The sequence below is a fragment of the Mesoplodon mirus genome, assembly GCF_964341445.2.
Source record: "Mesoplodon mirus genome assembly, chromosome: 12".
Lineage (NCBI taxonomy): Eukaryota > Metazoa > Chordata > Mammalia > Artiodactyla > Ziphiidae > Mesoplodon > Mesoplodon mirus.
In genome coordinates, this window is record NC_138988.1 from 8,133,906 (window position 1) to 8,150,906 (window position 17,001).

The following is a 17,001-nucleotide window of genomic DNA, read 5'->3' on the forward strand; positions in this document are numbered from 1 at the left end:
TGAATGAACTTTATTCTGAGGTTTTCCTGGAAGACTTAGTGGGATGGGGAATCTCAGGAGGATGAGACACACGTTTTCAAAAACAAGATTATGACAAGTTAATTATTGTTTCTGACCTTTTTCTCTCTGTTGTTTTTCTTTTCTAGACAGTCACAGAGCCGGACCTGAAAAATAACCGCGTATTAGATGAACTGGTAAAAAGCCTGAATTTTGCACGGTATGATTTACCTTTGTGACTAATCCCTAACTGCTTTTGCCTTTTATATGTGTCCGCCCCTTTACTCTGTGCACTTTTCGGGATTAGGGAATGCAGGGCTGAATATTTGGGGGTAAAAGAAGGGATGCAACAACAGTCATTAATCACATACGGACAATCTAATCATAATAGGATTTTCTTCCTTTACCTAACAGAAAGTCTCCTGTTAAGGAAAACAAGAGTTAAAATGTAGATTTGGGCACTTACTTTCGAGTATTTCAGAAATACTTCAGCTTTATCTTTTATTTTCCCTGCCCCACCATTAGAATCAACCATTTCCCCAAGGAGCCCTGGTTCCTTTTATTGGAGAATGGCATTTAGAAATCAGGATCTGGAGCTAGGTATGCTCATTGTCACTGGGGTGTCATTGCTTCTAAACCCTCTCAGTGGACAGAGCTGGGTAGCATATGCATGTGTATGTGTACACACATATATGTATAATGATTTCTGTGTCATATATTAATCCATTAATTCTTAATCCAATTTGCTCAGCATGTGTAAAATGATATGTAACATGAAATGTGTAATTGCTGGTGCTTTATAAAGTGTAACTTTACTTCTTAACTGTCAGATGTATGATGGTGATAGTCAGTGCTCACCCAGAGGGATTTATTTTATTTATTTATTTTTTATTTATTTATTTTTTTGCGGTACGGGGGCCTCTCACTGTTGTGGCCTCTCCCGTTGCGGAGCACAGGCTCCAGACACGCGGGCTCAGCAGCCATGGCTCACGGACCCAGCCGCTCCGCGGCATGTGGGATCTTCCTGGACCGGGGCACGAACCCGTGTCCCCTGCATCGGGAGGAGGACTCTCAACCACTGCGCCACCAGGGAAGCCCACCCAGAGGGATTTAAAAAGGCATGTTTTATCAGACAATATCTTGAATTATTTTTAGTTTTAATCATGCAAGCCAAGCAGGAGTTTTTATTAGGAACATATTGTGTTTAGTTAACGGTTAGGTGCCCACATACTTAAGTACATGAATTCCAAGCTTGTTAGGACATTCTTGGAGGTTCATTACATTACTTCTAAAAATGTAAAGAGATTTCTTCCAGTAGAATTGCACATTGCATTGGTTTGCATACTAAAGATGATCAGATTTAGTACTCTGAACTCACCTAGTAGCGCATTTTAGAAATCAGCTGGTTGGTTATTTCCCTAGGCAGAGTCATAAGAAGGTGGTATACTTTCCTAGATGAAGACACTCTGAGATTCTCTGGTGCTCATAATTAAAGTGATTGCTTTTCTTATTCTAAAGTCCTTCACCAGTTAGATATTGAAGTTGATAAGAAAAGATGGAGACATGTATTTAGAAAGGAATCGATCGGCTGTTTGCTCTTCTCTGAGGCTGTAAAACTGTATCTCATGGCTTATGTTTTCCTCAGCTGGTATCGAAAGCATACCAGCCTCCCTGCTAGGAGAAAGGGACTGTTACGAAGAACTGCATCTGTTTGTTGAAGATAAATGATCAGCATCTTTGGGTTCATAGACCCTTTGGTAACTTAAAGGGAGGCCTTGGAATGATTGCGCTCTCTCCTTCTCTCCTCCCTCCCCAAAGAAATAGGCTATTTAAATATTCTTTGTAGTGGGTGTGGTGGGGTAGGAAGCATTCTTTGTAGATTTGGGACAGATTTTATCATTTGTTTCTCCCTCTGTTTGCCTTCTTGGAATTGCTTTATGGGGAACATTTCTTGGACATTTGTCGTATCTAAAGTACTGTGGTACTTCATTTGCAAAATTAGTAGGAATGAAATTCAACGTAATTGGTTTCATTACTTGTTCGAAATTTGGTTTAAGCTTGGTGAGGGAGGAAGTTTAATTTTATGAGTAAAACGTAAATTATTTATATTGTTTGTTGATTTTATTTCTTCCTGTACTTCCCATCTGTCATTGCCATTTTATGATATTATGATTTTTAAAAATTTAATATTCCAAACTGAATAACAAAAGAGTATTGGAAATAATTCCAGAGGTTTTCAGGCACAAGGCTGACATGCGGATCTTACATTTTCTTCTAACGTTTGCCTTTTATTTTCAGGAAACAAGTGTTTTGTTTTTTCCCTTGACTCATTTTTATTTAAAATAATGTTCTTAAGAAACTGTTGTATTGAACAAAATTTATTTAGAATATTGTTGTCCAAGTGGAACATCATTCTTTTTTTTTTTTTTAATGAATTTATTTATTTATTTTTGGCTGCGTTGGGTCTTCGTTGTTGTGCGCGGGCTTTCTCTACTTGCAGTGAGCAGGGGCTACTCTTCGTTATGGTACGCGGGCTTCTTACTGTGGTGGCTTCTCTTGTTGCACAGTGTGGGCTCTAGGTGTGTGGTGCGGGCTCTAGAGCACAGCCTCGGTAGTTGTGGCGCATGGGCTTAGTTGCTCCGTGGCATGTTGGATCTTCCCGGACCAGGGCTCGAACCCATGTCCCTGCATTGGCAGGCAGATCCTTGACCACTGTGCCACCAAGGAAGTCCCTGGAGCATCATTCTTGACCTAAGCAAGAAAATGTTGTTTTTGTATTTTTGCATAGCAGCCAGTCTACATGTATATTATATATATTTTTTTTACAAATTGAGAGTATAGAGCATTATTTATTGCTTTGCATGTATATTATATTTTTTTACAAATTGAGACTATAGAGCATTATTTATTGCTTTGGTTTATCCACCATCAAGGTATGAATTTTTCTCCAGGTACTTATTCCAAGTTTAAAAATTTAAACAGAGACATCCCTGGTGGCACAGTGGTTAAGAATCCAGTGCAGGGGATGTGGGTTCGAGCCCTGGTCCAGGAAGATCCCACATGCTGCGGAGCAACTAAGCCCGTGCGCCGCAACTACTGAGCCTGTGCTCTAGAGCCCGCGAGCCACAACTACTGAGCCCACGTGCCACAACTACTGAAGCCCGTGTGCCTGGAGCCCGTGTTCCGCAACAGGAGGAGCCACTGAAATGAGAAGCCTGCGCACCACAACAAAGAGTAGCCTCCTCTCGCCGCAGCTAGAGAAAGCCCGTGTGCAGCAACAAAGACCCAATGCAGCCAATAAATAAATGAATTAATGAATGAATAAATAAATAAATAAATTTAAACAGATGATAATGGATAATTCCCTTAGCATCTCACAAGAGTATGTAGAGTATAATTTCACCTTTCCTTATGGTATAGTTTAAAGCATACTGGGTTTGGGTTCAGGCAGAATTAGGTTCCAGTCTTGACCCTACTAGTTTTGATATGAGTGTGATCAAGATATTAATCCTTTTCAGCTTCTATTCCACATCTGAGAAATGGGAATAATATTGTTGACACTTTGAGGAATTGTAAGGATTAGAAATGAAGAGATATATTAAAAGATATATAGCGTAGTACTGTATCTGGAACAAAGGAACCTAAGAAAAGGTTCCTATCATTACTATATATATTTTATCTATTTATATTGTGTTGCCCTGTTATACATATGTGTGTGCCCTAAGGAGCTAATGAGACCTTGTGCTTTGGTGGGCCTCTGCCTGTTTGACCAAATGGTGCTAGACTGCCGTTTGCATGTTCCGGATTAGAACAAATATTTGCAGGGACATTTACTAGTTGCCAAAGTCCATGGACTTGATTGCATGGATTTTATGACTGCCCATGTCTACGCAGAGGCCTGTTTTCACTTATGATTCTTAGCCACATTCTGAGGAGGTAAAGTTATTGTATAGTTAACAAATGGGCAAGATTTTCCTGTATTTTATTGTCACAGTTATTCTGAAAGTCCATAATTCATCCAATGTGAATGTCTGTGAGGAATGCTGTCAGGCGTTATAATGCCAACTCACTTTAATATATAGGAGTGATGGAAAGTGAAGGAAAAATTAGCAGTTCAATCTGAGTATCAATTTTGGAATTAATATTTTCACACAGCTCATTTTTAAGGTATGTGAATTGCCGTAAACAATCTCATGGTTTTAAATACCAGTTGTACGTTCATGGTTTCCAGATTATATATCAGCTAGATCTCTCTCCAGGACATCAGCATCACATATCCAACTGCTTATCTCACACCTCTGCTTGGACCTCTTAAAACCAGAACTAAACTGATTCCCTCTGCTGCCCCCCAGGCCCCACTCCCAATCTGCTGCTCCCACAGTCTCCCTCATCTCAGCAAATGGCAGCTCCCGCCTCTCTCCCTCAAGGCCAAAAAACCTTGGGGTCATCCTTGACCCCTTTCTTTCACACTTAGTCTGTCATTCCGTCAGTAAATCCCATTGGTTCTATCTCTGCTCTCCTTCCAGAATCTGACAACTTTACCTCACCATGCCAATACTATCCTGTTCAAGCCAGCGTCAGCCCAGATACGGTGATTACTTCTTAGTGGTCTTCTTACCTCTGCTTTTTATTTAAAATAATGTTCTTAAGAAGCTGTTGTATTGAACAAAATTTATTTAGAATATTGTTGTCCAAGTGGAACATCATTCTTTTTTTTTTTTAATGAATTTATGTATTTATTTATTTATTTTTGGCTGCGTTGGGTCTTCGTTGTTGTGCGCGGGCTTTCTCTACTTGCAGTGAGCAGGGGCTACTCTTCGTTATGGTACGCGGGCTTCTTACTGTGGTGGCTTCTCTTGTAAGGACTCGTCTTACAGTCCTTCTGAGGGCAGCAACCAAACCGATCCTTGAAAATAAAAAGTAGGTCATGCTGCATGTCATTCAGATGTGGTTTCCTATCTCATTTGGAGCAGAACCCCAAGTCGTCTCGATGGCAGTCCTCTGGGCCCTACAGAGTAGGCTCCCTGACTTCCTTGCCTGCTTCTCTCCCCCAGGTCAATTAGCTCCAGTCACACTGGCCTTCTCCCTGTTTCTCAAACATGTTAATCACACTCTGACCTTAGAGACTCTGTGCTTACTGTTATTTCTGAGTGAAGGTGTTTCCCTAGATGTCCACACAGTTTAATCCTCTACTTTCTTGGGCTGTGTTTTTCATAGGCATCTTCTCAGTGAAGTCTTCTGTGACCACCCTGTAAAGAGTATCAAGCTTATCCTCTCCTAATTCATGGCTTCATCGGCTTCCTTTCTTTTCATAGTAATTTTCACATATGTTGTGGGTGTCTATTCTCTCTTCCCTTACTATAGTGTAAACTTCATGAGGACAGAAACTATTTTGTTCTCTATTATATTTCCACTGCTGAGATTAGCAGGCAGCTGAAGAAGTTAATGAATTTTAATTTTAGCATGGGGCATAATTTTATTATTGCAGTGGTGCAACTGTCTGCCACGTTCTTTATTGGCATGTGTTGAAGTAAGAGGTCAAATTGGAAGACTAAAATTCATCTGAATTGTGAATAAAAGCAAAAAGGAGTTATCTCTAGGGTAGACACTTAGCTGAAAAGGTATACTTGTGTAGCAGCATGGAAGTGATTTATCAGTGACAGTTTTATCCATTAGTTGGAGAGTGTGTCTTTTACTTTGTCATAATGAGATGAAAGCTTTTCTTAGAACCTTCTTTGTACCAAATCCACATCCTAGAAGAAAAAGAGACTTAATGATTGTGGTTCTCTACTTTTACTTTATTTCTCTTTCCTTGCAAAGATGAAGATCCTGTATTTTTTTTAACCTTTCTCCCACTGTAGCTTTTTTTTTATTTTTATTTCTTTTCTTTTTGCGGTATGCGGGCCTCTCACTGTTGTGGCCTCCCCCGTTGCGGAGCACAGGCACCGGACGCGCAGGCCCAGCGGCCATGGCTCACGGGCCCAGCCGCTCCGCGGCATATGGGATCCTCCCAGACCGGGGCACGAACCCGTATCCCCTGCATCGGCAGGCGGACTCTCAACCACTGCGCCACCAGGGAGGCCCCCACTGTAGCTTTTATTTATTCACTTAAAAACTTTTTATTGTGGAAAAGTTCAAATATATATAAAAATAGAGAACATGGTATAATGACCCTCAGGTACACATCACCTGCCCTAAACATTTATCAGCTTATGGACGTTCTTGAGCTTCTACACATCTACTCACCCTCTCTCAACCCTGATTACTGATTTTAAAATATTTAATAATAATGTTGAAAATAGTAGATATTCCTATTAGTCTAAGGACATATTTAAAAGGATCAAAGCATTCAGATTATGACTGGCAATTAAATATGATATAAAGCAGGATATCTTGTTGTAAATAGAGTTTTTGTGGATTTCTGTAAAACTGTAAAGCAGAATAAGATATTTACTGCTTTTTTCTTTTTGTATTATTTCCTGCCCAGTGAAGTAACTAACCTCGAGGTGGTATGAGTGTTAATAGAGTAGTTTTATTGACTTCAGGCCAACAGAGAAAGGGAAATTCGATAAAAAAATATGTCGTTGTGGTAAGCATTTGGTCTTTTTCTGGATCTTTTGATTTCAAACGATAGTATATGGATTATTTTTTCCCTGTTTCCATATTGATAGACATTTGGGCTGTTTCTGGTTTTTGTCTATTATGAATACTACTGCTGTGAACATTCTGGTACATATCTTTTGGCATGTATTTCTTTTGGCATATATCTAGAAGTGAAGTGTAGTTGCTAGGTCAGAGAGTAGGCATTCATTTATTTGCTGGTATCTTTAAAGCTAGTTTCCAAATGGTTAAAGCAATTACATTTCTACCGTGAAGTATGAGAGTTCCAGTTGCTCCATAGCCTCACCAACAGTTGCTATTCCTGGTCTTTCTAGCTGTAGCCTTTTTCAAAAGTATATCAGTGAGATTTTAAAAAATTATTGTTACTGTTTTTATTCTTTCTATTTCTTGATTTTTTTAAAACTGTGGTAAAATTTACATATAATGAAATACATACAGTAAGTTTGAATTTTGATCATTGAATTCTGATAATCATACATCTGTGTCATTACCATCATAGTCAAGATATGAAACATTTCCATACCATGGCTTCTTTATTCTGCTTCTAGTCAGTCCCACTCCCATAGACCATTTGGGTTTCTATCATCATAGATTGTTCTTAAACTTCATGTAAGTGGAATCATATAGTATATGTTTATTCTTTTCTTTTGCTTCACATACTATTTCTGTTATTTGCCTATGTTATTGCTTGTGTCGGTATTTTCTTTGTTAGTGCTGAATAGTATCCATTGTATGAATACGCACAATATGCTTATCTATACCTCTATTGATGAATTTGAATTGTTTCCAATTTATGGCTAGTATTGTAAAAGCTCCTGTGAACATTTGTGTGCAGTCTTTGTGTAGGCATCTATTTTCATTCTTTTGGGTATATATCCAGGAATGGAATTGCAGGCTTATAGGGCAGATGTATATTGAACTTTATAAGGAATTGGCAAACAGTTTTCCAGTTGGTTTGGACCACAGTGAATTTCAGTTGCTCCACATCCTGGTTAATATTTGGTACTGTTAGTCCTTTTAGTTGTAAGCATTCTATTGGGTGTGAAATGGTAACTCATGGTGGTTTAATTTACATTTCCTGATGACTAGTGTACCTTTTCATGTGCTTATTGACTCTTCTTTTTATCTTTGGTGAAGTGTCCTGGTTTCTTACCCAATTTTTAAAAATTGCATTGTTTGTCTCTTTCTTATCAATTAGTGGTTCTTTATTTTGGTCAAATATATTTTCCTTCCTGTCTGTAGCTTGCCTTTTCATTTTCTAAGGGTGTCATTTGATGAACAGACATTTTAATTTTGAAGTCCAGTCTGTTGTCTCTCTCTTTTTCTTTCTTTCTCTCTCTCTTTCTGTGTCTCTTTCTCTTTTTTATAAAATGATTATAACTTTTTTTTAATCCTGCCTAAGAAATCTTTGCCTACCTCAGGTCATAAAGATGTTTTCATAGAATTGTGGTTTTAGCTTTTATAGGTAGGCCTATGAACCTATTCAAGTTAATTTTTAGGTATGATGGAGGTAAGCATCAGGATTCATTTTTTTCTCAGCAGATATTCATTTGCTCCAGCCCCATTTATTAAAAAGACTCACTATATTGCCACATCAGTTTTCTTTTGGTTAGTGTTTGCATGGTACATCTTTTCCCGTCCTTTTTTTCCCAATCTTCCTGGGTCTTTATATTTAAAGTGTTTTCTTTTAAATAGTATATAGTTGCATCTTATATTTTAATCCAGTCTGATAAGCTTTGTGTTTTAACTGGAGTCTGTATCCATTACATTTAATTGATTACAGTTTACCACCTCACTCTCTGTTTTCTCTTTGTCCATTTGTTCTTTTTAAAAAAATTATTCCTTTCCTGTCCTTTTTTTGACTATTTTTATTATTTTATCTCAAGTTTTTGCGTTATACTTCTTAGTGTTGCTCTTTTTAGTCTTTACTGAACAAATTACAAAATACATCCTTAACGTATTATAGTACTAACCATAAGTTAGTACTTTTATCATGTCCTGAACAATGCAGGAATTTTATAATATTTTTGCATTATCTTAATGCCTCTTTTTTGCTATGTTAGAGTTATTTTACTTCCATGTATGTTATGAATTCCACAAGCCATTGCTAGTGCTTTTTAAAAGTCAATACTCTTGAATTTAACCACATATTTACCTTTTCTCGAGCCTTGCTGACATTTTTTTGTGCTTCCATCTACGATTATTTTCCTCAAGCTGAAGAACAGTTCTTGTAGTAATTCTTGTCTCTTGGTGAGGAATTCTCTTAGCTTTTGTTTGCTTGAGAATGTATTTTGCTTTCATTTTGGAAGAATATTTTCAATGGGAATAGAATTCATCTGTGTTTTTTTTCCCTGTACTTTTTTTTAAATAAATTTTTAAATAAATAAATTTATTTATTTATTTTTGGCTGCATTGGGTCTTTGTTGCTGCACACGGGCTTCCTCTAGTTGTGGCGAGTGGGGGCTACTTTTTGTTGTGGTGTGTGGGCTTCTCATTGCGGTGGCTTCTCTTGTTGCAGAGCACAGGCTCTAGGCACACAGGCTTCAGTAGTTGTGGCATGTGGGCTCAGTAGTTGTGGCTTGTGGGCTCTAGAGCGCAGGCTCAGTAGTTGTAGCGCAGGCTCAGTAGTTGTGACGCACGGGTGTAGTTGCTCCGTGGCATGTGGGATCTTCCTGGACCAGGGCTTGAACCGGTGTCCCCTGCATTGGCAGGCAGATTCTTAACCACTGTGCCACCAGGGAAGCCCTCCTGTACTTTCAAGATGTCATTCTGTTATCTTCTTGCTTCCATAGATTTTGTTGACAAGTCAATGATATTTCTTGCTGTTATTTCCTTAGAGCCATGGTTCTTAACTGAGAGTGATTTTGCTTTCTCTTTACCTCTTCCCCCAGGGGACATTTGGTGATATCTGTTTGTTTTGGTTGTACCAACCTGGGGCAGGGGTGTTATGCTATTGACATTCTTACAAGGCACAGAACAGTCTCTTACAACAAAATATTATTTGACTCACAGTGTCAATAGTACCAAGGTTGGGGAATTGTGCCTAGAGGTAGTAGGTAGTGTGTCTTATTGTTCTCTGGTTGTTTACAAGGTTTTCTCTTTATTCTTTTATTTTTCAGCAGCTTGATTATCATGTGCCTAGGTTTCATTTTCTTTGTTTTATCCTTTTTTGGGATGGATTTTAATTCCCTCTTACAGCATACAATTTTAAAAATTCATTTGTCTATTATTTTCTTCTTTTTTCTTTAACATATTCATCATAGTTCTTTTGAAGTTCTTCTAATGCCACTCGGATCACCTGGATCTGCTTCTAATGACTATTTTATCTCTTGATAGTGGCTAATTTCTCTGCACGTCTAGTAATTTTTAAATGTTTGTTGAACGTGGATGTAATGTTATAGAGGCTGTGAATTACCTTCCTTTGAAAAATGTTGAATTTTGTTCTGACATGCAGTTAAATTACTAGCTCTTCACTTTCATTCTGTCAAGGTTTGGATTAGTTTTTTGTTAGATTTGGTCTATTTCACTTTTGTTTCTATTTCTAGAGTGTGGTCCTTCCGTGGCCTTTGTGGGGTTTCAGCTGAACGTCTAGGATCTTTACCAAACTCTCTCAGCTTTGGCTGGGCTCAAACTCTAACAACTTTCCAGCATTGACCTTTAGAATATCAGCTTGCCGGCATCTGCTTCCTGCCAGGCCTCCTATGGCTTCGTCTTATGCTTCTCCAGCCCTGAAGATGATCAGGAATTGATGAGCATTTCTCAGCATACTTTTAGGGTATTCTGTGGCTACTCCCTGCCCAGCACCCTGTCCCTCCAGTCCTAGTGATCTTTGCCCAGAGCTCTAATCTCTGTTCCTTCCACCCATGTTGACTATAGTCCATGCTTACAGACAGTTTTATATGTTCTGTTTAGATTTAAAATTATTTATGGTTGGAGAGTAAGTCTCATATGAGCTATTCTTTGTGACCAGAATCTGAAGTCCTCCCATTATTTTTTATAGACAGATGAACTGCTTTTTTTTTTTTTTTTTTTTTGCGGTATGCGGGCCTCTCACTGATGTGGCCTCTCCCGTTGCGGAGCACAGGCTCCGGACGCACAGGCTCAGCAGCCATGGCTCACGGGCCTATCCGCTCCGCAGCATGTGGGATCCTCCCGGACCGGGGCACGAACCCGTATCCCCTGCATCGGCAGGCGGACTCTCAACCACTGTGCCACCAGGGAAGCCCAGATGAACTGCTTTTAAAATCAGATTTATTGCTTTGTATTTTAGTCTAGAAGAAACACTGGTTTTGTTGTCATTATAGAGTAAGTTCTATATTTCGTAGAAACAAGTGTTGAGAACACAGCTTATGTCAGTTAGATTATTATGTATACAGAAGTTGAGGTCTTAATTAACTGTTATGTTTTCTGTGCTTCAAGGAATCATCTGTTGCAGTTTGCCTTAGAGTCACCACCCATCTCTTCTGCTTCTTCCTCTTCAAAGAAACTTGCTGCCAAAGTGCACACTTCTGTAGCCTTCAGACATTCATTAAAGCAAGGAAGCAGGTTAATGGAGAACTTCTTGATTAGAGAAGCTGGTGGTTCTGTGTCAGAGTTGTTGATAAAAGAGAATGAAAGCAAATTCAGCCCTCAAAAAAAGCTGAGCTCTTCTGCAAAGACCAGAGGGACGCCTTCTGTAGAAAAGTCAGCTCCAGGTTTCTCAGAGGCTAGTGTTCCTGAGACACCCTCTACATCGGCCTTGAAAGAAGTTACTAAAGGTAAGAAATTATTTTCACATGTTTGTTTTCTTACTTAAGAGAAATCTTCTCATCCCACATGACATAATATATAAGCAGCATTTTTGAGGGGGAAGGAATGGGAAAGGGCAGACCCGCTTTCATCTTGTAACAGCCTCGGAGATGGATGTAGGCAGTGCTTCCAGATGTGTTCTCTTTCTGCCTCGTACAATAGGAATTCAGGCTAACGGCTGGAAAAGTGAAACCGTTTTAATTAGTTCATACTTCACGTATGGCGTACCTTTCTGTTTTTCAGCTTTTCATTCCCCCCTCATCCTTTATATCAGTTCCAGTTTAACCTTAAAGAGCTCATTTTATCTTAAGATATCAGCACTTGAACACTTCCAAGCTGTTCTCAGTGGCATTTATAGCCTTAGACAGTTTGACCACTCCCCTAGCTGTCTGACCTTATTTCTCACCTCTCCCTCTCAAAATCCTTCTGCCATAGCCAAGCTGATCTCCCCACTATTCCTTGAAAACACTTGGGCATTGGAAAAGTACAACCTGCAGGCCAGATTTGGCTTGTCGCCCGTTTTTGTAAACAAGGCTTCACTGGAACACAGCCATGTCCATTTGTTTACCTGTTGTCTATGGCTGCTTTCATGCTACCTGCCACGGTTTATTGGCTGTGACAGAGACCATCTGGCCCCCAAAGCCTAAAATCTTTACTACCTGCCCCTTTGCTACAAATGTCTGCCAACCCTGTTCCACCTTTCCAGACTCTATCCAGGTCTAACCATTCTTTGGTTATGTTACATAGTATTGGTTTCTCACATTACTAAAGTATTACAGCACTTGTTTTCTGGACTGTTTTGTGTATAGTTGGCTTAACTTTTGATGACTAGGTCAGCTTGTTTATTCTCTTGTTTCTATATCTTCTTGCCAGTGAAGTTCAGAGCACCTTTTAGGTAGAAACTCTGTCTTAGATATTTTTGGTACGCCCATACCACACTCAGTGCAGGGCTGTTAGTGGTTACTAAACTTAGGTTGAAATTAGTTTATTAGTACTCAAGTGTTTAAATTTCATATGGCTATGTGAATTTTTTACTTACATTTCCTAGGATATCTTATCTTTTTCAATTTTTTAAATTAATTGCCACTTCTTATTATATGTTTTTAAGTTGATAACATTTTCCCTGTAGCAAAACCTTTTTTCCAAGTGAAATCTTGCAGTGAACCATAACATACAAAGTGGATAAAATTGGCCTTGCTCCATTAAAGTGGATGTGGAAGGTCTGGGGATTGTGCTCCTCCACGTGAGCTCCCCCTGCATCCCTGCCTGTTAGCCACGGTGGCCTCTAGGCCCTGAGATACATCCACAGGTCCCTTAACTCCATCAAACAGTTTCAGAATGATTGTGTTTCCACTTTTTAACACTACACTTGTATAGGCATACCTCAAAGAAATTGCGGGTTTGGTTCCAAACCACTGCAGTAAAGCAAATATCACAATAAAGTGAGTCATGAATTTTTTTGTTTCCCAGTACATATAAGAGTTATATTTACACTATACTGTAGTCTGTTAAGTGTGCCATAGCATTATGTCTACAAAAACAATATACACACCCTGATTTAAAAATGGTTTATTGCTTAAAAATGCTGACAGTCTCAATTAATCGTCAACAAAGGAAACAGGAATATAAAATGGAGAAAAGACAGTGTCTTCAGCAAGTGGTGTTGGGAAAGCTAGACAGCTGCATGTAAATCAATGAAGTTAGAACACACCCTCACACCATACACAAAAATAAATTCAAAATAGCTTAAAGATTTAAATATAAGACATGACACCACGAAACTTTTAGAAGAGAACATAGGCAAAACATTCTCTGACATAAATCATACCAGTGTTTTCTTAGGTTAGTCTCCCAAGACAATAGAAATAAAAACAAAAATAGGGGAACTTCCTGGCAGTCCAATTGTTAGGACACAGAGCTTCCACTGCTTAGGGCCTGGGTTCAATCCCTGGTCGGGGAGCTAAGATCCCACAAGCTGCCTGGTGTGGCCCAAAATAAAATAAAATAAAAGCAAAAATAAACAAATGGGGCTTAATCAAACCTAAAAGCTTTTGTACAGCAAAGGAAACCATAAACAAAGCAAAAAGACAACCTATGGAATGGGAGAAAATTTTTGCAAATGATGTGACTGACAAGGGCTTAATTTCAAAGTATACAAACAGCTCATGCAGCTCAATAATGAAAAAACAAAACCCAATCAAAAAATGGACAGAAGACCTAAACAGACATTTCTCCAAAGAAGACATACAGATGGCCAACAGGCACATGAAAAGATGCTCAACATTGCTAATTAGTAGTGAAATGCAAATCAAAACTACAATGAGGTACCACCTCACACTGGTCAAATGGCCATCAAAAAGTCTACAAATAACAAATGCTGGAGAGGGTGTGGAGAAGAGGGAACACTGCTACATTGTTGGTAGAAATGTAAATTGGTGCAGCCACTGAGGAAAACAGTATGGAGGTTCCTTTAATAGCTAAAAATAGGGTTACCATATGATCCAACAATCCCACTCCTGGGCATATATCCAGACAAAACTATAATTCGAAAAGATACATGCACCCCTATGTTCACAGCAGCACTATTTACAATAGCCAAGACTTTGAAACAGCCTAAATGTTCATTGACAGATGAATGGATAAAGAAGATGTGGTGCATATATACAATGGAATATTACTCAGCAATAAAAAAGAATGAAATAATACCATTTGCAGCAACATGCATAGACCTAGAGATTATCATACTAAGCAAAGCAAGTCAGAAAGAGAAAGACAAATACCATATGATATCACATATGTGAAATCTAAAATACGACACAAATGAACATATCTACGAAACAGAAAAAGACTCACAGACTTAGAAAATAAACTTATGTTTACCAAAGGGGAAAGAGAGTGAGAGGGGGATAAGTTAGGAGTGTGGGATTAGCAGATACAAGCTGCTATATATAAAATAGATAAATGACAAGGTCCTACTATATAGCACGGGGAACTATATTCAATATCCTGTAATAAACCATAATGAAGAATGTGAAAAAGAATAGATATATGTATCTATATATATGTATAAGTGAATCACTTTGTTGTACACAAGAAGCTAACAACATTGCGAATCAACTACTTCAGTTAAAAAAAAAATACTAGGACTTCCCTGGTGGTCCAGTGGTTAGGACTCTGTGCTCTCACTGCCGAGGGTCTGGTTTCAATCCCTGGTCAGGAAACTAAGATCCCACATGCCCCTAGCTGTACATACCCTCACCTCACCTTCCTCCTGTGGCAGGTATATCTTACTCAGGTGGTTAGGATTGCTTCGATGCTAAAGATGAATGGGTCCTAAGATGGGAAAACTTAATATTAGTTTTATAGCTTTGTCACGCCTTGGTAGAAAAGATTTAACTAAAGCATTTTCTAAAAAACAGATTTCCAAACTTCTTCACAGTCTCTTCCTCTAGGCCCCGGATTCTAATTATGTGACTTTTCATAATGTAGCCCTTACCCAGTAAGCAGTCTATTCTACTCCTGCTGCCCTGAGGTGTCCTTTTTCTCTTCTGCTTTTCCAAGTGCATGTTACGGTTGGATTTTTTTTATCTTAGTTGCTGAAAGATGCTGGGTTGTATTATTTTTGCTCTTTCCACAAATAATAAAATCTCTTTCTCTTTTTGAAAAATACAGTGGATTGTCCTGTTTGTGGGGTTCATATTCCAGAAAATCACATTAATAAGCACTTAGACAGCTGTTTATCACGTGAAGAGAAGAAAGAAAGCCTCAGAAGGTAAGAAAGTTAAGCATAACCATTGAGCTACTTTAGCTTGTTGCCGCCTATGGTTTATAAAATATGAGCCAACTCCATTGGCTCTCCTTGTCCATCTCTCTCCTTGTTCTTTCCTCAACTCCCACCTTGCCAAATATAATTAACTTTATTATATGCTAATAAAATTTGACTTAACAAGAAACTAGTGATTTAGAATTCAGTTCTTTTTAAACTTGTTTTCTTCTCTTAGAATTTTAGAACTACCATAAAGCCCTTGGCCCAAGAAAGCGAGGTTAGACTCTGAATATAGAACACATCAAATCTGTTTTTGGTTCTTAGGAAGCTCAGAAGTTTAAATTTGTAAAATCTAGCTTTTTCAAAAATTCTGAATAGTTAATTACTATATACATATGACATACTATATACACATGACAGTAAAAGTGACAAAAGACACCTGAAAGTAACACAACATTGTAAATCAACTGTACTCTAGTAAAAATTCAAAAGAAAAAAGGTACAAAAGGGTATTTTTTTTTGGTCTTTTTTTTTTTTTTTTAGAAAATATGGAATCATTTATTCATTCAACAAATACTTATTAAGCACATAACTGTGTGCCAGGCATTCTACAAAGCATTGGTGAATCACTGGTGAATGAAAGTCAAATTCTCTGCTCTTAACACCCTTTTGTTCTGGAAGGATGCAACCAGTAGGCTTGCATTTTGAACGCAGTGGTTTTCTCTGTTATTGCATATGTAGAAGCTTGCAGTTGTATAGTTTGTCTGTGGGGCAGATTCAAAAGGGTGTGTTTGAAATGTAGATGTGTGTGTGTGTGTGTGTGTGTGTGTGTGTGTGTGTGTGTGTGTCCCGGCCACGTAAGTTTGTAAGTTAGGAATCAAATTGTAGTCAAAGTTAACCTGCAGGGTGTTAAAGAATCAGTGATAATGAAGATAATAAGGAAGCAGAAGCCGCAAATTAGATGAGTCTGGTGATGAAGGGAAGAAGAGAGATGAGATGGTAGTTTGGGGAAGGATTAAGGAGCAAGATCAGAGAAGATTTTATTTTTTAAAATAGCAATTATATAAGCCTTTAGCCTCCTTCTACTATCTCCAGGGAGAGAGCAGATGGTATAAAGAACAAGAGATCAAAAGTCCAGTAATGCAGTTATCCTTGACATGCAGAAGGAGCCCTTCTTCTGAAACAGGATGGAAGAGGGAGAGAATAGGTGATAATTCCAAGATCTGGAAAGGAGAGGGCGGAAATTGAAGAAATTAATCGTATCCGGGAGGTGGGAATGAACAGAATGATTGGCTCTTACGTTTGGTCTGTTTGGAAGAACTTGGAAGAGTGCCAAAAACCATGCTGATAAGACAGGACTATTTTACTGTTCTTTTTTGAGTAAAGCTAAAATGGTGTCACTAGATTTTATGAGTAAGTCTGGAGTCAATGCAGGTTCCAAGGGACAAACTCTGGCTGTTACAATTTACAAAAGCTAACATATAAAGCACAGTGATGCTTTATTAATTTACAGTGGGGGCCACCAATTGACAGTTCTTACTGTCGTGTTTTTAGCTTGATAGTTAACTTCTTTCCCCGAGCAGAACCTTTTTTGCAAGTGAAAACGCACAGTGAACCATAACATATAAAATAGAGAGAATTGGCCCTGTTCCATTAAAGTGGAGCTGGAGGGCTTGGGGACTGTGCTCCTCTCCCTGACCTCCCTCTGTGTCCCTGCCTCGTATCCACAGTGGCCTTCAGGCCCCAACATCCCTCCACAGGTCCCTGCGACAGATGCCTGTGCGGTCCTGTGTGCCCAGTACTCACTCCTAGTGGGTATGTTTGTTTGA

At 38.7% G+C, this 17,001-nt stretch overlaps 1 protein-coding gene across 5 annotated transcripts in view; it reads left to right on the top strand.

Annotated features, from left to right (window-relative positions):
* Positions 1–17,001, top strand: part of RAD18 (RAD18 E3 ubiquitin protein ligase) — a 106,413-nt gene that overhangs the window by 22,696 nt on the left and 66,716 nt on the right. For 2 of the 5 annotated variants that reach the window (XM_082639789.1, XM_082639790.1), the window contains exons 4-7: positions 147–217; positions 954–1,115; positions 11,038–11,375; positions 15,079–15,178. In XM_082639789.1, the coding sequence (XP_082495915.1) occupies positions 147–217; positions 954–1,115; positions 11,038–11,375; positions 15,079–15,178 (671 nt within the window). Of the gene's footprint in view, positions 1–146; positions 218–953; positions 1,116–1,549; positions 2,092–6,544; positions 6,587–11,037; positions 11,376–15,078; positions 15,179–17,001 lie in introns of those variants that run through there. The other 3 variants (XM_082639791.1, XM_082639792.1, XM_082639793.1) reach the window with 3 other exon arrangements.